Source organism: Carcharhinus amblyrhynchos, chromosome 7, assembly GCF_965287045.1.
Source record: "Carcharhinus amblyrhynchos chromosome 7, sCarAmb.v2.hapA, whole genome shotgun sequence".
NCBI lineage: Eukaryota > Metazoa > Chordata > Chondrichthyes > Carcharhiniformes > Carcharhinidae > Carcharhinus > Carcharhinus amblyrhynchos.
Window position 1 is genome coordinate 9,865,531 of NC_137330.1, and position 21,926 is coordinate 9,887,456.

At 44.7% G+C, this 21,926-nt stretch overlaps 1 protein-coding gene across 1 annotated transcript; it reads left to right on the forward strand.

Annotated features, from left to right (window-relative positions):
• On the forward strand, nucleotides 1-18,792 carry fbxo30a (F-box protein 30a). The gene is made up of 3 exons (XM_080191939.1): nucleotides 1-82; nucleotides 6,659-8,798; nucleotides 16,546-18,792. The coding sequence occupies exons 2-3, from the start codon at nucleotides 6,675-6,677 to the stop codon at nucleotides 16,747-16,749; spliced, it is 2,328 nt and encodes a 775-aa protein (XP_080048065.1). The 5' UTR covers nucleotides 1-82; nucleotides 6,659-6,674; the 3' UTR covers nucleotides 16,750-18,792.
• The last annotated feature ends 3,134 nt before the right edge of the window (nucleotides 18,793-21,926 follow it).

Sequence of the window (21,926 nt, forward strand, 5' to 3'; positions counted from 1 at the left end):
CGGTGCTGTGGGCGGGGCTCTGGGCCTCAGGCTGGGCTGTGTGTGTGTGTGGCGGGGCTGGAGGTTGTGACCGCGGTGCTGGGTGAGTGCGAGTGGAGGCCGGAGTCGAGAGGGCGAGGCCCGACTCGGGACCGGGGCAGTGAGTGGGGCGGGGGGGAAGAGGAGAGCCCGGGGCTGGAGGAGGGGCAGCCTCTTCCCGCGGCCTGGCAGCCTGCCCGCCGGCCTGACGCTGCTCTTTACCGCCCGGGGCCGGAGTCGGCACTCCAAAGCCGGTGATCGAGGACTAGGCCCCGGCGCCGGGAGCTGGCAGACAAACCGGGGGAAGCGGTCTTGAGGCCGGCGATCAGCCCCAAGACCAGGGGACGGGGGGGAGACATGCTGAGGCTGAGGGCCCTTGGAGAGGATAATGTTTTTGGGTGGGCTGAGGGGGGTTTAAATGGAGTTGAGGGGGGTTTAAATGGAGCTGAGGGGGGTTTAAGTGAGGCTGAGGGGGGTTTAAGTGAGGCTGAGGGGGGTTTAAATGGGGCAGGGGGGGTTTAAATGGGGCTGAGGAGGTTTTAAGTGGGGCTGAGGAGGTTTTAAGTGAGGCTGAGGGGGGGTTTAAGTGAGGCTGAGGGGGGGTTTAAATGGGGCTGTGGGGGGGTTTAAATGGGGCTGTGGGGGGTTTAAATGGGGCTGAGGGGGGGTTTAAATGGGGCTGAGGGGGGGTTTAAATGGGGCTGAGGGGGGGTTTAAATGGGGCTGAGGGGGGTTTAAATGGGGCTGAGGTGGGGTGAAGGATGGATTTGTATTCTGTAAGGGGAGGGGGTTAGATGGAGCGAAGGGGTTTGATGAGGTCCGTGGGTATGGCTTTGAAATTACATAGCATGTTATATGAGTGTTTTAATAATATATGCAGTGTGACTATATTACAAATTGAATTATACATCTTACTCCTGACCTCTGAGATTCCCATCCTGGTGTTGATAAATATCGCTGCTCATTTATTGTTGCTCAGTTAGAATCTTGGCATCCTGGCCAGAAGGCACTTTGGGGTGGGGGTGGGGAGCTGGGTCAAGGCCCATCGCCACTTGCTTTAGTACTAGACAATCAATATAGTCTTGTCAATGTGATACTCTTCCCACGAATGAATATGAAAAATATAGAGGTTGGCTTGTCGGTAAGGAGAAGTTGCTGGGAAGGTGGTGAAATGAGTTGCATTGGAAGTGTTGCGAGTTTTGGATCTGCATTTGATATTCTCGCACTGCTATGCTGGCCTGAATGCCAAAATCTCTAAAGTGTGCCCCTGAATAGCTAATACTAACGGGTTGGTTACATAATGGACCCCTTTATGATCTGAACTGGTTAATAAGTTTGCAGGTCATACCAAAATTAGTAATGTAGTGGACAGTGAAGATGTTAAAATGGCGGCGTGGGCTCGTTGGGCCAAAGGGCCTGTTTCCCGTGCTGTGTTTGTCTTTGTTCTTTGAAGAAGGTTATCTAAGACTACACTGGGCCAGTGTTTAACAGATGGAGTTTAATTCAGGTAAACGCGAGGTGCTGCATTTTGGTAAGACAAACCAGGGCAAGACTTATAAAGTTAATGGTAGGGCCCTGGGGAGTGTTGTTGAACAGAGACACGCAGGGGTGACCTAGGGGTGCAGGTACACAATTCCTTGAAAGTGGCTTCACAGGTAGACAGAGTAGTGAAGAAGGCGTTTGGCATACTTAGCTTTATTGGTCAGGGCATTGAGTACAGGAGTTGGGACGCTATGTTACAACTGTACAAGACATTGGTAAGGATGCATTTGGAGTACAGCATACAATTCTGGTCACTCTGCAATGGGAAGGATGTTATTAAACTGGAAAGGGTGCAAAAAAAGATTTACAAGGATGTTACTGGGATTGGAAAATTTGAATTATATGGATAGGCTGGGACTTTTTTCCACTGGAGCGTAGGCAGATGAGGGGTGACCTTACAGAGATCTATAAAATCGTGAGGGGCATAGATAAGGTGAATCACCAAGATCTTTTCCCCTGGGTAAGGGAGTCCAAAGCTAGAGGGCATAGGTTTAAAGTGAGAGGGGAAAGATTTAAAATGGACCTGAGAGGTGACTTTTTCTCAGAGTGTGGTGCGTGTATGGAATGAGCTGCCAGAGGAGGTGGTAGAGGTGGGTACGATTACAACTTTTGAAAGTTATTTGAACGGATACGTGGATAGGAAAGGTTTGGAGGGATGTGGGCCAAATACAGGCAGATGGCACTGGTTCAGTTTATGAAACCTGGTTGACATGAATGAGTTGGGCTGAAGGGTCTGTTTCCATGCTGTATATTTCTATGACTACTGCGGGTGAGAGCGTCCTGGTGTCCTGCTCTGATATCTTTGGGACATCCATTAAAGTGTTTGGGGAGATCTCGAGAGTCCTCTTGGAAGTAACTGGCACTTGGCTTTTGCTTCTGCAATTTCTTTGAAAGTGAATTGAAACACTTGGCAAGATAAGGCCAGATGTGCAGCATTTAAGTTGCTTTCTTTCCATAGCCAGCAAGAGAACGTACAGATTGTACTTGTCCAATTCAGCTTAACTCAATCTAACTTTTCTAGAAAGATAGGGAAAGATAATAAACATAGTGACATGCTCCTTTTTATAGGTTGATTCATTTGTTATTGATATAATCTTTCCAGGCAACTTCTACCTAGGTTCTCTGAAACGAATGTCCAGCTCAGACCCGAGAACTGTCTGAGAATACTTTCTTAAAACTCCTTTCCCAAGTCCAGGAAATTTTACCTTAATTCTGATCCCTCTGAGAAACAGATGGTCGTGTCTCCGACACGTTTTTGTGCTGGAGCCAGTTGGCTCCCCACTTCCCAGGACTATGTTCTCTGCAAACACCTCACGTGAATTGGATTGTTTCTACCACAGAGGCTGTGACTGTTTATTGGCCGCAAGAGAATAAATTGCTTACTGTCTCTAGCTCATCCTTCCGAGACAGAATGGATCCACAGTTTGAAATGGGCAATAATTGTGAAGTCTCCCACTTTGGTCCCTCTGACAATAAATGTGCACAAACTTTAGTCTTTTTTAAAAAAACTTGTTTTAAGATGCAACCCTTAAACATAACTCAATCCCAAAATCTTATGATGACAGCTCTAGTTGAAAAGGTGAATATTATCTAGCTATAACTAGATAATTATTTTGTTTGAATACTCTACCACAGTCAACGTTATACGTGAACGTATTTTGTGAATTCTGGTGGCATTTTCTGAAAGTATTTGGAAAATTTTTAACCAGGCTGTGTTTCTTGTAAAGAAGAGTCCTTTTTCTCTGGGAATATTTGTGTCGTAATTGTGCGGAACTGTATTTTTGAGCAGTATTATCTGGATGGAAGTGTTAGGAAGAAACATTGTATGCATCTTGAGTATTATGAAGAAGTGACTGTAGTAGAGGGAAGTATTCTGTGTGGAGCATTGCAAATGGGAGTGAATACGTAAATCTGATATTATTTAGGAGTATTTATATCGGTGTATATCGTTTCTCTGAGTCTGCTTTGAAGTGAGGGATACATGAAAATGATGGTGAATGTATTTTTTAAAAATCATTCATGGTATGCAGGATTCACTGACAAAATCTCAATTTATTACTCATTCCTAATTGTCACAAATTTGGCAGTTGGAATATGATGTGAGCTTGTCCGCTTTGGTGGGAAGAATAGAAAAACATAAAATTTCTCAAATGAAGAGGCTGCAGATTGCTGTGGTATAGATGGATCAATGTGTCACAGAGTTACTGTGCAGGTACAGCAAGTAATTACGAAGAAAAATGAAATGTAGGCCTTTATTGCAAGGGGATGGAACATAACTATTGGGTGGCAAGTGGCATAGTGATTAACACTGCTGCCTCACAGCACCAGGGACCCGAGTTCAATTTCTGGCTTGGGTCACTGTGTGGATTTTGCACGTTCTCCCTGTGTCTGCGTGGGTTTCCTCGAGGTGCTCTGGTTTCCTCCCGCAGTCCAAAGGTCTGTGGGTTAGAACATAGAAAAATTACAGCACAAACAGGCCTTTCGGCCCACAAGTTGTGCCGATGATATCCATACCTACTAGGCTTACCTATAACCCTCAATTCTATTAAGTTCCATGTACTCGTCCAGAAGTCTCTTGAAAGACTCTATCGAATTTGCCTCCACCACCACCAACGGCAGCCGATTCCACTCACCCACCACCTTCTGAGTGAAAAACTTACCCCTGATATCTCCTCTGTACCCACTGCCCAGCACCTTAAACCTGTGTCCTCTCGTAGCAACCATTCCAGCCCTTGGAAAAAGCCTCTGAGAATCTACCCGATCTATACCTCTCAACATCTTATACACTTCTATCAGGTTACCTCTCATCCTTTGTCTCTCTAAGGAGAGAGACAAGGTGTGCCTAAACTGGACAAGATACTGGGCAAGACGACAGCTCAGTGACTATTGCTGATTGCTGTGCAGACGCATGGATTTGGGCCGGTGTCTGTGGGAGTTTGCGCATTCTCCCCGTGCTTGCGTGGGTTTTCTCTGGGTGCTCCGGTTTCCTCCCACACCCCAAAGATGTGCGGTTAGGCTGATTGGCAGGAATAAATTGTCCCTAAATCAGTTTCCCTCAATCTGGATGGCCATAAAACATTAGATAGGGGTCGTGGGTAGAGAGGTGGACTGGTGGTGTTGAGCTGGCGGCGTGGGCTCGTTGGGCCAAAGGGCCTGTTTCCCGGGCTGATTGGTTTTTTTCAAAGAACAAAATGGGTTAGGTTGATAGGCCATGCTGAATTGACCCTAGTTTTGGGGGGAGGGGTTAGGGTAAATATATGGGGTAATGGGGATAGGATGGGATTATTTTTGATGCGGGCTCGATGGGTAGAATGGCCTCCTTGGGCTTCTATGATTCTATTCTATGATAAAAGTAGGGAAGTCTTGCTACAACTATCCAGGGTATTAGTGAGATTGCATCTAGAGTACGGTCCACGGTTTTGGTTTCCTTACTTAAGGGATATACTTGGAGGCAGTTCAGAGAAGGTTCCCGAGGCTCATTCCTGAATGTTGTCTTATGAGAAGAAATTGGGCCTACACTCATTTGGAGTTTCGAAGAATTGTGATTTTATTGACATACACAAGATTCTGAGGGGACTTGGCACGGTGGATGCTGAAAGGATGTTTCCATTTGTGGGGAAATATGGAACGAGGGAGACACAGTTTAGGGTTTGCCCATTAAGGTGAGGAATTTCCTTCTGAACTTGTTGAGAGAGGGAGTCAATTGAATATTCCAAAACTGAGATTGATAGATTTGGGTATTAAAGTTTGCGGTTAGATTGAGCTAAAATGCCTGTGATCTTGCTGGATAGTGAAAAGACCTCGGATAGGATGTTGCCAAACCTTCTGGATTGTGCTGGAGTTAAAATCTCGACACTACTGTAAGCGAAAGGGAAGAAAATCTCAGGGACAGTAAAATATTGCCCATTTTTGTTTCATTTCCTTTGAACGTTATTTTGTTATTAGTTATTAAAGTATTCGATACAAAGGAAAAAAGGCTTTTTGAACCATCCAGTTGAAGCAGAGTGTGTTTACTTCGCAGGGAAGATAAGGAGCTAGAATATGGTCATGTTGGACAACTAGATTCATACAGGGTGGAGACAAAAGGTCATGTGATGATGCTTGACCAGCACTGAGGCTGAATGGCCGACTCCTGTTCCTGTGCAACAGTCTCAATTGGCTGGCCTGATCTTTCTACTGAAATAGTTGTGATGATTTTAATGTTGATATGTGAATGTTAATAATCAGCCTTCTCCTGTTGCTGTGTAACAGTCTCAACAGGCTGAATGATCTTTTCCTGTAGCTGTGTAACAGTCTCAGTGCGCTGAATGGCCTTCTCCTGGTCCTATGTAACAGTCTCAACGGGCTGAACTGCCTTCTCCTCGAGATGTGTGACAGTCTCAATGCGCTGATTGGCCTTCTCCTCTAGCTGTGTAACAATCCCAATGAGCTGAATGGCCTTCTGCTGTAGCTGTGTAACAGTCTCAAGGGTCTGAATGGCCTCCTGTTCCTGCATAATAGTCTTAGGGCTGAATGGCCTCCTCCTGTTCCTCTGTAATGGTCTGAAGGGGCCGAATGGCCTCCCCTTGTAGCTGTGTAACAGTCTCAACTGGCTGAATTACTTCCTCCTATTCCTCTGTAACAGTCTTGGGCTGAATGGCCTCCTCCTGTTCCTATGCAACAGTCTCAGTTGGCTGTCTTGCTGTTCCTACTGAAATGGTTGTAAAGATGCTAATGTTGATGTGTAAACGTTACTAAATGGCCTTCTGCTATTCCTGTGTAAATCAAGGGGCTGAATGGCCTCCTCCTATTCCTGTGTAATAGTCTGAAGGGGCCGAATGGCCTCCACCTGTTCCTGTGTAACATTCTGAAGAGGCTGAATGGCCTCCTCTTGTAGCAGTGTAAGCAATCTTAAGGGCCTGAATGTTCTCTTGTAGCTGTGTAACAGTCTCAACTGGCTGAATGGCTGACCCCTGTTCCTGTGTAACAGTCTTGGGGCTGAATGGCCTCCTCCTGTTTGGTGTAAATGTCTCGAGGCTGCTCGTATATTTCTGTTGAAGTAGTTGTAATAATGCTAATATTGATCTGTAAATGTTATTCATTGTATTTCTCCATACAGAACTGGAGAGGCCATAATGGAGCAACATCTGCACTGCTTAAACTGTGTGAGCCGGCGCTGTATGGTCAGGCCAGAGACAAATGTGTCGTGTGACCTGATTGGCTGCCCCTTGGTGTGTGGAGCTGTCTTTCACTCGTGCAAAGCGGGTGAACATCGCCTGCTGTGTCCCCTGGAGAGAGTGCCATGCCTCAACAGCGACTTTGGGTGCCCGTTCATCATTGCACGGAACAAGATTGGTGAACACCTCGAGCTTTGCCCTGCCAGTGTTGTTTGCTGCACGATGGAATGGAATCGCTGGCCCGTGAGCTATGCTGACCGCAAATCCTACGAAAGCTTCAGCAAAGACGGCGATGGGGTGGAGCAGTTGGACTTGGCTTTAGCCCTCCAGGATCAGCGGATGCTGCTTGAATCACTCAAAGTGGTGACCACAGCTTCAAACTCTGCTCCCAAGCAGTTCCGAAATGCAGAGCAAGTCCCCGGGACTGTGGAAGTATCAAATAGTTCTCCTCCCAGTGGTTTGCTGTCTGCCAATGAAGGAGCCTACACAGAGCTGTACCGAGCCACAGTTGAAACGACCAGAACGCTAGTCGTGGCCCTGGATCTTTTAAACAATGCCACAAAAGACGGGGAGATGGCCAACGGGAGGATGCCGGAAGATCAATCCGAAAGGAATGGTGGAGTCCAGGTTGTGGAGGAGGATCCGCCTAAAGCACCGTACTTTGCAGAAATCAGCGATGATCCCTGCAAAAGCACGATGGAGGGAGGAGCGGTTGGTGGGGTAGATGGCGATTCTGTCACCTATGATCAGCCCTGGAGGGATTGGAACTTGTGTGTGGAGGAAAATGGCTTTCACACTTTGTCAGGTGTGGTGACTGAAGCAGATGATGGCACCGATGGATGCATCCAACTCAAGACAAGTGCCTTATGTAACGGTTTCCACAAAGCGGATGTGAATGCTTACAGCTTAGACCCAGAAGGAATGGATTCGTATGATTGCGATCAGCCAGTGGAAGAGACGATGAATGGCTCCTGCCATGAGAATGAGATGGATTGCGATGGGAGTTCCTCGGAGCCTGATCACTTCTTACCTGTGTTTGCACAACTCCTCACTGTAGAGAGCTTGTTACATCCAGACCGTTTTCAAGAGGGCTCTTTGCCACCTGATCCTTGTGGGGTGAAAAAGTTAGTCAACAGACCCACCGAGCGGCAAGCACTGAACAAAATTGCCAATTTCAAACTGTTAGATGGACACAATGGGCGCAGGCCCTACCTCGGGGACTTGAATTGGTACAGGAAAAAAATGGAAAGCAAAGCAGTTGACACGTCAGACCTGGAAGTGGATGACGACCCTCTGGAATTACAGGGGATCGACTTGATCACAGCTGCTCTCTTGTTCTGTTTAGGAGACTCTCCCAGTGGCAGGGGGATCTCGGACAGCCGCAGTGTCGATGGAAGCCACGTTGATTTGGGTACGCAGACTTTCTCGTTCCCATCAGCCATATTAGCTACCAATACCACAGTCGGCGAGATTGCCTCCGCGTCCGCTTGCGACCACGCAAACCCTCAGCTGTCAAACCCGAGCCCTTTCCACACATTGGGGCTGGACCTAGTCTTGGAGTGTGTGACCAGATACCAAACAAAGCAGCGTTCTATGTTCACGTTTGTGTGTGGTCAGTTCTTCAGGAGGGATGAGTTTCCCTCTCACTTTAAGAACGTGCATGGGGACATTCATGCTGGACTCAATGGCTGGTTGGAACATCGCTGTCCTTTGGCCTATTATGGCTGTACCTATTCCCAGAGACGGTTCTGCCCTTCTACCCAGGGTTCAAAAGTCATTCACGACCGTCACCTGAAGTCCTTTGGAATCCAGCCATGTGTCCCGTCTGTGTTGCTGGGAACCTGTGAGGGTCGGAAGGCCAGCATGGGAGTGGCTGTTGACCAACTGAGCAAACTGCCCTTTGAGATTTTGCAGCACATTGCTGGATTTCTAGATGGGTTCAGTTTGTCACAGCTCTCAGAAGTGTCGCACTTAATGAGGGACGTATGCAGCAGCCTGCTGCAGGTTCGCGGAATGGTTGTCCTACTTTGGGAAAAGAGGCAGGACCCTCATGGAAAGGCCTCTTGGAAAACAAAAGGCAAGGTTTGTGATTTGTTTCATTAAATTTGATTCACTATCTGTATAAGAATTAAGAAAGAAAATTGTTATGATCCCTGAAGAGGCAGCGAATGTTTATTCAGAAGTGGTATGGTTACACAGTCATTAGAACACTGCTGCCTCACAGTGCCAGGGAGCCTGGTTCAATTCCTGTTTGGGTCACTCTCTGTGCAGAGTCTGCATGTTCTCCCCATGTCTGCGTGGGTTTCCTCTGGGTACTCTGATTTCCTCCTACAATCCAAAGATGTGCGGGTTAGTTTGGTTGACCAAGCTAAAGTGTCAAGGGGTTAGCGGGGTAAATGTGTGGGGTTACAGGATAGGGCCTGGGTGTGATTGTGGTCGGTGCAGACTCGCTGGGCCAAATGGCTGCCTTCAGCACTGTAGGGATTCTGCGCTCAAACCCTCCTATGTTAAATGAAAGAGATTATGCCATAAGATTTCACGTTATTTAAACAAGTCAGTTTTACTAAACAGGAAACCAGTAAAACAAACACCATTAAGTAAACACTGTTAGATAATTACTTGTACTTGACATCAAAAAGCATAATCAAATATAACTACAGACACTTTTGACCAAAGCCCTGAATGCAACCTTTTCCACAGTGTTCCCCCCATCCCCTGCAAAGTCTTTGGCTATTTATCAGGTTATTGAAAGTTATCCACTTTCTTGGGACCAATTGCAAACTTTTCCAGTTTGCTGCCTTGTTACGTTTGCAGCTTAAGTCTAAACTTCACACTCAATTCCTGTGATCGGATCAACTCCCACTAATTCCAAAGGGTCATCATCCACTTCCAGGCCTGAGGTACCAACTGCATTGCTTTTAATTTTTTCCTGTATAATTCAAGTCCCTACAACAAGGCCTACACCCTTTGTGTTGTAGAGTCATAAGAGCAATACAGCATGGAAACAGGCCCTTCAGCCCAACCGATCCATGCCGACCCTGGCACCCTCCCAGCTAGTCCCAATTGCCTGTGTTTGGCCCATTTCCCTCTAATTCTTCCCCATCCATGTACTTATTCAAATGCTTTTTAAATGTTGCTATTGAACCTGCCTCAACCACTTTCTCTGGCAACTCATTCCATACACACACCACCCTCTGCGCGAAGAAGTTGCCCCTCAGACCCCTTTTAAATCTTTCCCCTCTCACCTTAAACCTCTGCCCTCTAGTTTTCAATTCCCCTTCCCTGGGGAAAAAACTGTGGGCGTTCATCCTATCAATGCCCCTCATGATTTTGTATACAATAAGATCACCCCTCATTCTCCTATGTTCCAAAGAATGATAGAATCATAGAATTCCTACAGTGCAGAAGGTCATTTAGCCCATCAAGGCTGCACCCAGTTAGGCTCTATCCCTGTAATCCCATATAACTACCCTGCCAATACCCCTGATACTAATGGACAACTTAGCGTGGCCAATGCACCTAAATCACACATCTTTGGACTCTGGGAGGAAAGCGGAGCACCTGGAGGAAACCCATGCAGACACGGGGAGGACGTGCAGACTCCACATAGACAGTGACCCAAGCTGGGAATCGAACCTGGGTCCTTGGCACTGTGAGGCAGCAGTGCTAACCACTGTGCAACCCATAAAGTCCCAGCCTGGCCAACTGCTCCCTATATCTCAGGCCTGCCAACATCCTCATAAATCTCCTTTGCACTCTTCCCAGTTTATCAATGTCTTTCCTGTAACAGGGTGACCAAACTGTACACAATACTCTGAGTGTGGCCTCACCCATCCTAACAGTTTGAAAATTGAGTGACTTTGACAGAAATACCCTGGTTTCTAATAATTCTTTCCTCCTGGTGCCCAGAGCCGCCCTCAGCACATTATTCTCTGCATGATTCCCAGCCTGTCTTCATGATGAGGTTTACTAAAGATTTCTCTCCTCTAGCTCCAAGCTGCCAAATCTTTCCTCATGAAATCTCTCTAGTATTGGGAGGCTTTGAGAAGAGAGTGGGCAGGGTGTGGATCAGGTAAGAAGTGTTGCCCCAGTCCCCCTCTTCCTGTTAGGGCCTTGGATCATTGAAATGGCATCAAAGAAGGAACTTTAGGCCAGGTCTGTGGTATTAAGTTTTAAGAAGCAGTCAACTTCTTATTCATTTGTGGGACATGGGCATCACTGGCTGGCCAGCATTTATTTATTGCTCATCCCTAATTGCCCAAGACAGTTGAGAATCAACCACATTGCTGCGAGTCATATGTAGGCCAGACCAGGTAAGGATGGCAGACTTCCCTCCCAAAAGGACATGAAGACATTTCCTTCTCTAAAGGACATTTCCTTCCCTCTAGTGAGTAGAGGGTAAGTGATCTTTAGATTTTTGAGTGTAGCCATGTCTCTTTTATCCAGTGCATGGACAGCACATCGCCACCTGCACTGTGTTCCTTAACAAAGGCCATGAACTCTGCTGTACTGTTCCATTCTCCCCATTCTGCCTAGGAAGCTGCGAGCTTTTTAAAATCTATTTCAAGAGGTGGATGGAAAGAAGCTTTGGGGTGCACAACGCAGCAATTTGATCAACTAGATATTGTGAACCAACTAATCATAAATCCCAAATTAGAAGTTGAAATATCTTTGTCCAAATTTCCATTTTTAATAGTTCTTTGCTGGTTAACACTCATGGACAACACATAGAATAATCCCCTTGGTCTGCACTGATCTGTTCTGGGGTAGTGAGGTTAAGATGAGTTAGTTTAGAATGTAAATCCATACAAAAATACAGATGAATCAGTGATTTTTTCCTGCTCCTCTCTCTGAATCAGTGACAGTCTGCCAATTTGTCAAATATATAAGTGCTTATAAAATGTGCAGCTTCCAAGCCTGAAGCTAAGAACGGGTTTAGTTAACTTAATTTCAACAAAGTGCAATGTGTTTAATGTACTTTCATGATTGCAGCAGATCTCTGTTTTAACCCCAAAAGGGGTTCTTTTGACACAATATTCGAAAGCGTCTTTATGTTTGCTAATATAGCTCTCATGGGCTTTGCTATTAATCATGTCAGGCATTACATTTTAAAAATTATTTCACGGGATGTGAATGTGCTGGCTAGGCCAGCATTTGCAATGGTTTCCTCCAGGTGCTCTGGTTTCTCCCACAGTCTGAAAGACACGCTGGTTAAGTGCATTGGCCGTGCTAAATTCTCCCTCAGTATACTGGAACAGGTCCTAGAGTGTGGCGACTAGGGGATTTTCACAGTGACTCATTGCAGTGTAGTGTAAGCCTACTTGTGACACTAATAAATAAACTTTGGCATTGAAAAGGTGGTACTCAGCCACCTTTTTGAACTGCTACAGTCCATGTGGTGTAGGTACACAGACAGTGCTGTCAGGGAGGGAGTTCCAGGATTTTAACTCAGCAACAATGAAGGAACAGCGATATATTTCCAAGTCAGGATGGTGAGTGGATTGGAAGGGAACTTGCACGCGGTGGTGTTTGTACGTATCTGCTTCTCGACGTAGAGGTGGTGGGTTTGGAAGGTGCCGTTCAGCGTTTTCAAAACAGCTCTACAAAGAGGTACAGACAAGCCATCAGCATCAACATCAACTTCAAGTATTTATAGACAGTGAATGTGGAATGTCAAATGGTCCTCCAACATGACCACACACAAGGCATATCCTGTCTGCAATATGGTTATTTACAAAAACAAGTGCTATAAACTTCCTAAGGTACCTCCCCATGCAAGTACCAGGAATGCAACAAGTACACCTTTCACCTCATTCCTTTCCTACGTCCATAGTGCTGGGGGGGGCGGGGGTGTAGAGTAGTGTGGGCCTGTGCTGCTGCTGGTGGCTGTGTGCCGGTGCCGGGAGGCGGTGGGTAGGTAGATGTGTTGGTGTGTGTAGAAAAACATGTTGTTCTGTCATGCTAATTTAAATGCAGTGGCGTCGAGGAACTGAATATTTTCCTCGTGTTGTGACTTGAAGTCTATTGGAGGGGTGTTGATTATTGATGAATTCTTCTAATTCTGCTTATGTATCAGTCCAAATGCCCCATGTATTATCCATGTATCTTTAGTAACATATAGGGAGCCTAGTATTTGCATAGGCTGGGGCAAATTTCTTATCCTGTGATTGAAGATAAAATTAATTCTTGAATTCAAAATAGGTTTCTGTTGACCTTAATTGTAGTAACTGTGTTGCGGTTTCATGGGGAAATTTATTAAAGATATTTCAAACAGCCAGACTACCTCTGGGTGGCACAGTGATTAGCACTGCTGCCTCACAGTGCCAGGGACCCCAGGGTGACAACCTCAGGTGACTGTGCAGAGTCTGCATGGGTTTCCCCTGAGTGTTCCACTTTCCTCCCACAGTCCAAAGATGTGCAAGTTAGGCAGATTGGCTGTGATTGAATTGCCCCTTAGTGTGCAAAGATGCGTAGGCTAGATAACTTTCCCATGGTATATGTGCAGTATTATGGAGATAAGATGAAGGGGAGACCCTGGGTGGGATGCTACTCTGAGAGTCAGTAGAAACTCAATTGGTTGGATGGCCTCTATTTGTGCTGGAAAGATATTCTGATTCTATAATCCAGCATGAAGGGGGTGAGGTTTGTGAATTAACCACCTCTGTTGACTGCTGTGTGTCTTTAACATAACTAGGGTGCTTCCATGCTAAGGAGATTCCAATCGCTGTCTCGTTACAACTTGGTTGGGTGTATTAGCTTGAAGTATATGTGAATTAAACATCTGAAGGTTGTCTTTGTAGTGCAGCATTAATTTGTGCGTATCCCTTCGTTGCAGAGTTGAATCTTTGGAAATCAACAGAAATATTGAGGGGGAAAGAGACTTGAAATTGGCAGGAAAGAAACTAAAAATGCTGCAGAATGATAGTCACTTGAAATTAATGTTTAAAAGAGACTGTAGATGTGAGACTCATTCCCAATAAGTTACCTTGTACCAAAAAGAATTGAGATGGAGTTTTAAAAAAAAACTAGCAGAGATTTCAATTTAAAAGATCTTTAGTATGTGTGCTACCTTATCTAAAGAACGAAATTCTTAAAAAAAAAGCAGCACAAAAATAGAAGGTAATGTTTCAACATGACTGAGAAAGGAGACCCTGAAAACCAAAATGTAGCCCATGAGAAAATCTGAGGCCACGAGAAAAGGTTTTGAATTTAAATTTATTTATTAGTGTCACAAATAGGCTTACATTAAAACTGAAATTAAATTACTGTGAAAATCCCCTAGTCGCCACGCTCTAGCGCCTGTTCGGGTACACAGAGAATTTAGCACAGCCAGTGCATCTAACCAGCACGTCTTTCGGAGGGAGGAAACCAGAGCACCTGGAGGAACCCACGCAGAGAAACGTGCAAACTCCACATGGACAGTGACCTGAGCTGGGAACCAAACCCGGGTCCCTGACCTGTGAGGCAGCAGCACTAACTACTGTACCGCCATGCCACCCATAAGGAAAGGGGAATAAAAGGAGTAGAAAGAAAGATTGGACTGAGAGAAGGTACAGAAAATTAGGAAAATTAAAACATTTAAAATTTTCAATTTAAATTGTCCAACAATTTACTACCCGCAGGAATTGGACTCCAATTTAAACTGTTCCCTTTCTGAGCTGGGGATGGAGTGGCAGTTACTAATTATCATGCTATTAACAGCTTAGGTTGGTAATTATTAGTCCTGACTTTGTGATGGGAATGGGCAATAAATGTGCAAATCTCACAATGGATCAAAATAACAGGGGGAGGCCAAGGGTGAGATATCATTTGTGTCTGTATGGATTTCCTCCAGGTGCTCTGGTTTTCTCCCACAGTCCAAAAGATGTGCTGGTTAGGTGCATTATCCGTGCTAAATTCTCCCTCAGTGTACCCGAACAGGAGCCGGACTAGGGATTTTCACAGTAACTTTACTGCAGTGTTAATGTAAGCCTACTTGTGACACGAATAGATAAATTAGAACTGAAATCTATCTGTACCTGATTTGACTTTAGTTCATTCAGTTATCTTCTCTATCTTTCCCTGTTTCTTTCCTGGTTGTCCCATTACCTTTATCATTGCTGTTATCAATTCCTGCTGCTGGCAAGTTCCAGGCAATCTGAAAGGCGATTGAAAAAGTCTGTTGGGATCCACAACAAAATGGCCCAATTTGGCAAGGTCTTGCTGAACATACTTGATCATATAGGTCTTCTTGTTCATCATACCTTAATTGCAGCATCTTTCCTTTTGGTACATATACTCCTCACTGCTCTTACATTTCCAAACACCATCTGCCCATCCTAACCATCAAAGAGTCCTTTTGCAACCAGCAAGAACAGCCTACTGCCCTTTAAAGCGGAGCAGCAACCCTTAAGAAGCTGATCCCTTGTCTGGCAATCTGGGAACTGGCCTTGGTCTTTGAGCACATATTCCAGGGAGTGTGGGACATTAAGGAGAGATCTATGCCTTACAAAAATTTGGCAAAGCCTGCATTCCCTAGTTGACTGTCCTCCATCCATCTTGCCTTCCACAAGACGTAGGGTGATGTGGAGATGCCGGCGTTGGACTAGGGTAAACATAGTAAGAAGTCTGACAACATCAGGTTTAAGTCCAACCAATTTATTCAATAGTAAACTCACAAGCTTTCAAGGTTTACCTCTTCGTCAGGTGAATGAAGTGTTCTGGCCTCAGAGCATATAACAGCACAGACAGTTAACAGATTACTGATTAGAATGTGAATCTTTAGGTTTAGGCAGGTTAGGTGTAAAGATTTGCATTCTAATCAGTAATTTGTAAACTGTCTGCTTTATATGCTCTGTCTGAGGCCAGAACTCTTCATTCACCTGACGAAGAGGTAAACCTTGAAAGCTTGTGAGTTTACTATCAAATAAATTGATTGGACTTAAACCTGGTGTTGTCAGACTTCGCACAAGACATAGGAGCAGGGTAGACCATTCGGCCCATCAATTCTGCTCCACCATTCAATGTTGGACTAGTCCCCAAAGACCACCCAAGTGAGCAAGTTTTTAATTCATTCATGGGTTTTTGGCATTGCTAATTGATCTTGAGGGGGTGGTGATGAGCTACCTTCTCGAACCACTGTAGTGGTACAGCAGCTTTACCCTCTTATATGCACGTTAACAACCGGTCTACTGATGCAGTACAGTGCTGCCTGTAGAGGCAGATTAATTCAGACAGTACTTTCTGAATTTCTGCACCTAACTGTGTGAGTGGACTCTGGAAGCTGCCCAGTACACCCCATAATAATTGGCCAACACTAATTTTCTCGCTGTTATTCTTGATGCAGAATCCAGACTAATGTGGCTTTCTCATAGCGTTCACTTCCTTCAGCTTTCCAGGAATTTTTATTGAAGTGTCCATATAGATCCGCCCCTCCTCCTGTTTCCGTTGTGTGTTCAATAAAACGGGCTTCAATTATGAAGGACTGCACTCTGCATTTGCAAATTCCTAGTGCTCATGGTTTAATCAGTCATAGATCAACAGACTGCTCTGATAGTCTAATCAATAATAGGCTAATTGACCACACTTGCAGGCTGATAGTTCATACTCAGTCAAATGGATTGTATGCTTCAGTTTGGATTCTCAAATTAAAGTCAAACTTGATGCCATGGCCATGAAAATGACTATTGACACACACAGCTGCTGTATATTAAGGCCACAATGGCGCATTGAAGGAAGGCACAACATTCCCTGTTGATGTCCTGACTGCTTCCTTGGATTGCCCCCATCATACCCCAGCACCGATAATTGTACAGCACTTTATGATCCATGTGACCTTTCTCTATTCCAGGCTTGGCGATTCAGCACCGCCTTCGGCACGGTCAAAGAGTGGAAGTTTGCAGAAATCGCCAGCATGGCTGACCACCTGAAGGACTGTCGGTACAACACAGTGGAGAGGACCGGGGAGGCTGTCCCATTGCCCTGCATGTGTGTGACGCGGGAGCTTACTAAAGGTGGCCGCCCTTTACGCTCGGTCCTGAAACCGGTTCTCTAATCTCTCTGGACATTGGCGACGTACTGCAAAACATTCTAATCTTAAATGTGGTCTGTCCCTTTGTATATGATATATTTTGCTTTGATGTGAGATTTATTTTTGTAGTACAGTACCTGTGCTGGCGTGTACATGAAAGGTCATGAAAAACGCCTTGCAGAAAGGAACACTGAACTGATGGACATTTGGACATTTTTGTGGGTGAAACCTTCCCCCCCTTATTGGAGTCTTCCATTTGTACATATGGTTTTCTTGCATGGATCTGGCCTTTTTGCAAAAAAAAAGAGTCTTGCTTTTTCTTTCCTCCAACAACCCCCCCCCCACGCCCAATCACCCTGAATAATCACATAGCAAATGTCATATGTGCGAGGGAGATATGGATTGCCGCGACTAAATCCTGACCAAAACGTGGCAATGTCCTTTCATCATTTGATAAATCAGAAAGTTGCTCATCTGTGTGGAATAATTAACAACTTGATGCTTCTCGTCTCTTCCAATCACAACATGAGCACTTTCGGAGGTTTAGAAGGATTGTCCTTATGAGCTACGTCAGTAAGCTAGCTGCTGCAAAACAATACTATACCTCACGCTCATCAAAAGCAAAAATGCCGCAGTGCAGTGAATTTACACTATACAATTTTGCCACTCTTAGCACTTTAGTTTTCCAGCCTCATTTTATTAACTATCTCACCAAGTGGCTGATGCTTTGATATCCATCATTATTGACCGTTGTTTCTCATGCTCTCCTCCTCCCTAACTCTGCGCCGCTGGAAGTGTTACCTGTAATGGTTTGTGGGGAAACGAGCAACTTGCTTTTATCTAAGAGGGCAGTTTTCGATCTGCCAAATGAAAGGCTGTGCTTTGTAAGCCCATCTACGTTATTGAACCTAACTTCATCCCAGGCAGACAAAGCAGGTTTCAGTTTGGAGGACCAGCACCCGACTACCAAAGCAACGTGGTTTTACTCTTTAGTACAGTTGGTACCTCCAATGTCTTACTAAAGGATTGATCATGTGCATTTTTGTTTATACATAAGCCGCCAAAAATAGATATGAACGCCTTTGCCTTCAGCATTTGCAACTCCGACCCTGTAATGTGATGATGTGAACTCAGTTGAAGGTAACACCTTTCCGATGCACTGTATCGATTTTAAAATGCTGACAATAATATGAGGAGTGCGGGATTGTTGTTGAAAGCAACATCGTCTGATTCAGAAGCTTTGTATGTCAGAGTTCATGGATTTCATCTGTGCTGTAAACAAGACACTGCTGCTCAATGTAGAAACCAGAGTCTTAACTGTGTGCCCGCCGAACATGTCACATTAAAGCAGACTTTCTGGCGAATTTCTATGTAGCTCAGTGCTAACATCTGCTTACAGACCTGTATGCTAATTGTGCTGCAAGTTCGCACATCTTGAGGCAAACACGTGGGAGAAATCTGAGCTGGTCTTTAAGAATGCTATTTAATTTATTTTATTTTGGTTTTTTTTGAATCATGTGTAGGGTGAGGAGAAACGGGAAACTATTGAATATCAGCATCTCTTGCCTGAACACCTTGTCCGTTTTCTTTGGAGAAGCCTATAGAAGTTGGTGAAACCCTCCCCCCATTAATAAATTGGCTGATAGTGTGAGTAGAAATCTGAAGCATGTTGTTAGGTGGCAGGTCAGATGGTTTGCAGCAGAGTAGACCCAATGTAAATTATTGTTCAAAATGTTGCTACTCTGTTGAAGTTTTATAGGTAAAGGTTTGAAGCCTGTTTATCTGTGCAATAGCAAGTTGTGGAGAAGTGTTTCTGGACCCTCCATAGGGACGTTAAGGAGGCCAGGGTCACTGGTGGTTCAGGATTCTGACCAGTGGGTGCCCTTGGCTCTGGGTGTCAGACTGGGGGGGGTTCTCTTGGTTCTGGGCTTTTGACTGGGGGGTTCCCTTGGTTTTCGATGTTTGACTGGACAGTTCCCTTTGTTCTGGGTGTTTGACTGGTAGGTGTCCTTGGTTCTGGGTGTCAGACTGGGCAGTTCCCTTGGTTCTGGCATCGGATGGGTGGGTGGGTGGGGGGGGTGGTTTGGTTCCCTTAGTTCTGGATGTCGGACTGGAGGGGTGTTCCCTTGGTTCTGGCATCGGACTGACAGGTGTTCATGGTTCTGGATGTCTGTGGGTGCTCTGGGTGTCTAACCTGCCAGATGAAAAATGAAAACCCTACGCAAAAACAAACTTGTTTAAAAAGAGTAGAGAGGGCAGCATTTGAAGTTGTGCACGTGCTTGTTTGTTTTAATTTGTTTGTGTACCGAGATCTACAAGTTAATAAAGTGTTGCATTCATTACTACTACAATCGCCCTATTCATGGTGGATGCATCTTGTTCCGTAAATTTGAAGCTTACACTACCCGTTTCCATTGAAGATCACTTGTTCTCTGAACCTTTTCTGCCGTGGCTTCATTTACCAGTAGTTTGGTTCCATTACTTTTTATTTATCCTTCAGGAATGGAAATATTTGGTTCACTATAACACTGTACTCGCATCCATTACCATTCAGTTAATCATAACACTGGCCTGCGCATATCTAATGTCTTTACATTAGGCGTACCTTTGTACCTCACACTTGTCTGAAACATCTGTGTATTTTCTACTTTCAAAAGTATGGGAATAAAAGACAAATGAAGGTTCATGTTAAATTCTCTGAAAACCGAGATGAAGATTGAAAGAAGTCTCTAAACTAATGTACAAAGCAGACTTCTCTTTTCTACGTTCTGAGGTTTAGTGAGGCAGGAGCTTGAGTGGAGAGGGTCTCTCTCTCTCTCTATCTAGTCCACCGCTCTTTCAATGATGCACGCTTTTGTACTAAATGTTTGATTTCATTTTAAACTGCAAGAATTCTAATAAAAAAATTGTCATTTTTATTAACTACTGAAAGACTATGCTTGCACATTTGTACCCCAGAACAGTTTGCTGAGAACAGAATGTTATCAGTTTTTTTGGCATGCAGATAAGTTGAACCTTTCTTTGTAGAGATGGGAGTGTGGGAAACATAGAACACTACAGCACAAACAGGCCTTCCGGCCCACAAGTTGCGCTGATCATATCCATACCTACCAGGCCACAGAACTATCTGTAACTCCCAATCCCATTAAATCCCATGTACTCATCCAGAAGTCTTTTAAAAGACCCCAGCGAGTTTGCCCCTACCACCACCGACGGCAGCCGATTCCACTCACCCACCACCCTCTGAGTGAAAAACTTACCCCAACATCTCCTCTGTACTTGCTTCCCAGTACCTTAAGCCTGTGTCCTCTCGTAGCAATTGAATTAAAAAACATTTTTGGTTTTCCAAAAGAGGTAAGGAGCAGAAAAACACAACAATACAATGATACGGTTCCCCTTTCCCACTGAATAAAAACTCCAACTTAAGCCAACAGTGGACCAGAATCAATTCTTTAAAAGAAAGAGACAGAAGGCTGTCAACTACAATAACACCTCTCATTCAGTCTTCTCCAAATGTTTGCTGTTCATCTTGGATAAGACAAAGTAGGAAGGATTAGCCATGCTTCTGCATTTGTACAACTCCAGACAAATATACAATTGCTATGGGGAGGAGACAACAGAATTTGTAAGAATGTTGTGATGGTATCAGGTACATTTAAAAAAAAAAGCTTTTCCCTATAAATAATACAATCTAATTTTTTACCTTTCCCTTCACAAACACAATACTTTATAGTTTCAAAGCACCAAGCCTTTTGCTTTAGTGTCAGGGGGATTAGCAGGGTAAATACATGAGGTTACAGGGACAGGGCCTGAGTGGGATTGTCGGTACAGACTCGATGGACCTTCTACACTGTAGGGATTCTACGAAATAAAACACATTGTCTTCTAACCAGGGTGAAACAGTGGGTGGCTTGGGCATCTCCCAAAGTATCTTTGGTTACAAGCTCGCTGCAACCAACAAAGCCCCACTCAGCAAACAGATCAGTGAACTGTTCGAGTCTTCCCCCCTACAAGGCAAATGCCACGTCAAGCTTGGAGGCCAAGAATAGATGGCTACTACAAATAGAGTTGAGTAACGAAGGTGGGGTAAGTTTAAAATGTTGACAAAATTGCTTCCATATATTTGAAGTAGGGTTTGATGTATATTTAGAAGGATAGCAGAGCACAAATGAAGGGAATAAGAGGATGAGCAGTTTGTATGATGGCACAGTGGTCAGAACTGCTGTCTCACAGTGCCGGGGACCTGGGTTCAATTCCCGGCTTAGGTCGCTGTGCGAAGCCTGCATGTTCTCCCCTTGTCTGTGTGGGTTTCCTCTGGGTGCTCTGGTTTCCTCCCACAGTCCAAAAGACATGCTGGTTAGGTGCATTGACTGTGCTAAATTCTCCCTCAGTGTACCCAAATAGGCACCGGAGTGTGGCAACTAGAGGATTTTCGCAGTCATAACATTGTTGTTAATGTAAGCCTATTTGTGACACTGATACACCAGTTTATACCTGGTTTGTGACACCATATTAAAACCTTTTGAATATTGGCTGCCCACTATTAGACTAGCATCCCACTTCTCTCTGAAGTGTCACCCTACAGGCTCTAGGAGTCCTGCCTGCCAAAATAAATTGTTTACCGTAACAAAAAATGATATTGGTAAACGTATTGAGAGACATTGATAAAGAAATAAGAACCTACTATGTGTTGGCACAGCAGTTAGCACTGCTGCCTCACCTCCAGGGATCTGGGTTCAATTTCAGCCTCAACTCCAGTCTATGGAGTCTGCATGTTCTCCCATGTCTGCTCGAGTTCCCTCCCTCACTCCAAAGATGTGCGGCTTGGGTGGATTGCTAAATTTCCTTTAGTGTCAGGGGATTAGTAGGTTATACCTGGATAGAACATTCATTTTTATAGGTTGAATTCTGCCATTTAAGGTAAGAGACAAACTATCCCAGCACTGTAAAGCGGCCTTAATTTTGGTGACCAGGTTCATAAAGTTTGTTTTATGAGGAGTCGTAAAAGATTATTATGTCCATACCCAAGTAGTGAAAATGAGCAGAAGATATACAAAGCAGCAAAGCTTCTGGGGGAGATGTTTTTGACTATAGGGTTGATTGGAAAACATTCACTTTTGTTTATATTCAATTTATAGGCTGAGAATGAGCCAATGGTGTGAAGAATATTCATTATATCCTCAACACAGCAAAAGGGTTAG